Source organism: Tenrec ecaudatus, chromosome 13, assembly GCF_050624435.1.
Source record: "Tenrec ecaudatus isolate mTenEca1 chromosome 13, mTenEca1.hap1, whole genome shotgun sequence".
Lineage (NCBI taxonomy): Eukaryota > Metazoa > Chordata > Mammalia > Afrosoricida > Tenrecidae > Tenrec > Tenrec ecaudatus.
Genome location: NC_134542.1, coordinates 20405451 through 20408597, shown reverse-complemented (window position 1 = coordinate 20408597; position 3147 = coordinate 20405451). Strand labels below are relative to the sequence as shown.

At 50.5% G+C, this 3147-nt stretch overlaps 1 protein-coding gene across 1 annotated transcript; it reads left to right on the top strand.

Moving 5' to 3' along the window:
• The first annotated feature begins 245 nt into the window (after nucleotides 1-245).
• Nucleotides 246-1319, top strand: LOC142424351 (C-X-C chemokine receptor type 2-like). Its single transcript, XM_075529506.1, has one exon. The coding sequence runs from the start codon at nucleotides 246-248 to the stop codon at nucleotides 1317-1319; it is 1074 nt and encodes a 357-aa protein (XP_075385621.1).
• The last annotated feature ends 1828 nt before the right edge of the window (nucleotides 1320-3147 follow it).

Genomic DNA, 3147 nt, shown 5'->3' with positions numbered 1-3147 from the left:
TTAAAGGACTTTATAGCTTTGGGGTGAAATGTACTGTTGGTCACCAAATGTGCCTCACACGTTGGAGCCCTTACTTTTCCCACATGGCCACCACGTGTGGCAAAATTTGCTGCCATAAAATATGCAAACCAAGGTAGAATTGCCGACGGTCATGGTCAAGAGGAGGGCTAGAATCTGGAGGGGATTTATTGTGCAGTCAACTTTGTCTCTCTTCTGCAGGTCAGGATTTAAGCTTACTTCCCAAAATGAGAATATTGGAATGGGAAAATCAGAATGCGTACTATGATGGAGAGGATGGGAATTACAGTTACAGCACGGGCCTGCCCGAAATTGACCCAGATACAGGCCCATGCCGGCCAGTAGCACTTGATATCAACAAGAATGCTGTGATCACCATCTATGCCCTGGTGTTCCTGCTGAGCCTGCTGGGAAATTCCCTGGTGATGCTGGTCATCTTATACAACCGGGTCAGCTCCTCTGTCACAGATATCTACCTGCTGAACCTAGCCATGGCTGACCTGCTCTTTGCCCTGACGCTGCCCATTTGGGCTGCTTCCAAGAAGACCGGCTGGATCTTTGGCACAACCCTATGCAAGGCGGCTTCACTCGTGAAGGAAGTCAACTTCTACAGTGGGATCCTACTACTGGCCAGCATCAGTATGGATCGCTACCTGGCCATAGTCCACGCCACACGCACACTGATCCAGAAGCGTCACTTGGTCAAGTTCATCTGTCTGGCCATCTGGATACTGTCCCTGATTCTGTCCCTGCCAGTGTTCCTCTTCCGCAAGACGGTCTACCCAGACTATTCCAGCCCAGTCTGCTATGAGGACATGGGTAACAATACAACAAAGGGGAGGTTGGTGCTCCGGGTCCTGACTCAGAATTTTGGCTTCATCCTGCCACTGGTGGTCATGCTGTTCTGCTACGGATTCACCCTGTGCACACTGTACAAGGCCCACATGGGGCAGAAGCACAGGGCCATGAGGGTCATCTTTGCCGTGGTGCTCATCTTCCTGCTCTGCTGGCTGCCCCACAACCTGGCTCTATTCACAGACACCCTCATGAGGACCGGGGCGATTCAGGACACTTGTGCACGACGACAGGACATTGACCGTGCCCTGGAAGTCACCGAGATTCTGGGCTTCCTCCACAGCTGCCTCAACCCCATCATCTACGCTTTCATTGGCCAGAAGTTTCGACACAGACTCCTCAGGATCATGGCCACTCATGGCCTGGTCAGCAAAGACTTACTGGCCAAGGATGGGAGACCTTCATTTGTGGCTTCATCTTCAGGGAACACTTCTACGACCCTCTAGCACTGCCTGCTCCTCCTGCAGCCCCTTGGGCTGCTGCCTGACTGTTATCATCCTATTCTGAGCCTCGCAGACAATGGCTGTTCCCCGTCTCTGAGCCATAGCACCTCACACCTGCACCGAGGCAGCATCCATGCCAGGCCCCCATTGGACGGGTCAAGTATACTCTTGCTCTCGGTGCCCCTTAGGGCTCAGACCATCCTCTCCCTGCACCCACAGCAGAGACCTTTGGAAGACGTGGAAGTTCCCACCATTGGAAACCACTAATGGCCAACTCCATTGGTTGCTTCCCCTAATGCCATTTCCCTGTGCTTCTCCTTTGCCAGGAAAGCCAACTTCCCTTCAAGAGACTCTGGAACAAACAGATCATCACCTCCAGGGCTCCCTTAGACTAGGCATAGTCATCTCATGCAACTCTGACTAATAAGACTTAAGGGTAAGAGTGTGCTGGCAAGCCACTCCCTGGGGAAGAAAGCCTGATTTATAGCATTTGCCACTTTCCATATGGGAAGTACTCCAAACATGACGATTCCATCAGGGCCTGTGATTACCAGCCAGGGGGCAATGTTGATGAAAATGTGATCGTCTGATCTTAAGAGCCTGTGTGTACAATTTGGGCCCCTATACCACTGCGTACAAGGAAGCCAGCTAGGGTCAAAGGACTGCTGGGATATTCTTGCATTAAGACAAGAAATCTACCCATTGGGAGAGCTTCTTGACTGCCTTGGCAACATCATTGTTTCCAACATTTAGATACAGTGATAGGATATGATGTGTAACCCTAGATGGCAGCTTTGGGATACTGAGGCAAAAGCCCAGCTCATTAGGAGGGTGGAATCAAAGCATAAATTATACCTGGGTCCAAATCAGGCAAATTTGAACCACTAATCCAGTCCTGGAAATAAAAACTTATTAAGAGAAATAATTAAATGTCTTCTTTTTTGCATTATTGTAATGCATCAAATTATTTGATATGATTTTCTAGCCTTAGCCTGTGTTACTCCCACCAAACGACCTTCATTTTCCAGAGGAGTCTGGGAAAGAAGGCAGGGAAGGTCCTGATTGGATGATGCTTCAGTGGTGAGTGATGGTCAACAGGGTCTCTTGTGGTTGCCGCCCTTATGGCCATAAAATCAGCCTTTTCAGAGGCAGCAAGGTGGTGGTCCCACTATCAGCAAGAGCAAGAAACCTGGAGCAGAGCATCGTCTTCGGACCCCTGAGATTCCTGAGCATTGACCTTCCTGATGCGGGAGCCAGCTTTGACTCCTGAGGAGGGACAGAGAAGCAGCAGCAGCAGAACGAGAAACCAGGGCATAAGGCAGAGGGTGGACTTTCCCGCCCACAGAGCAGCTAAAAGAATGTGCTTTGGGGCAGGAGGCTCACTTGTGGAGTGGGGGGCCTCTGGGCACTTCACTGGGAGAGCTGGTTTTCTGACCTACAGAGCTGGAGCTGAATGCATTCAGGCTGAGACTTATGGCAAATGCCGTGCCCCTTGGGCATTTGTTGGCAGCCCCAAAATAGCTTTGTAACATTGCCCAAGAAGGACAGGCGCCAGAAGGACAGAGCGACCTGCCTGAAGGCACAGCAAAGAAGAGACTGTCCTGACTGAAGAACGGCATCCAGAGCATTTCTCATCTGAATGGTATCCTGTTAACTTCCCTAATAAATCTCATAACCATGAGCATTGTCGGTGAGCTGTGTGTGGCCACTACAATGAAGTCTAGATCCCAGACAAAGAAGTAAAGTACCCTGGGAAGGATGATTGGTATCAGAACCCAGTAAAAAGGGAGTGGAGGGAGGAGGTACGTCTGGCCTTTACCGTCTGGCAAGT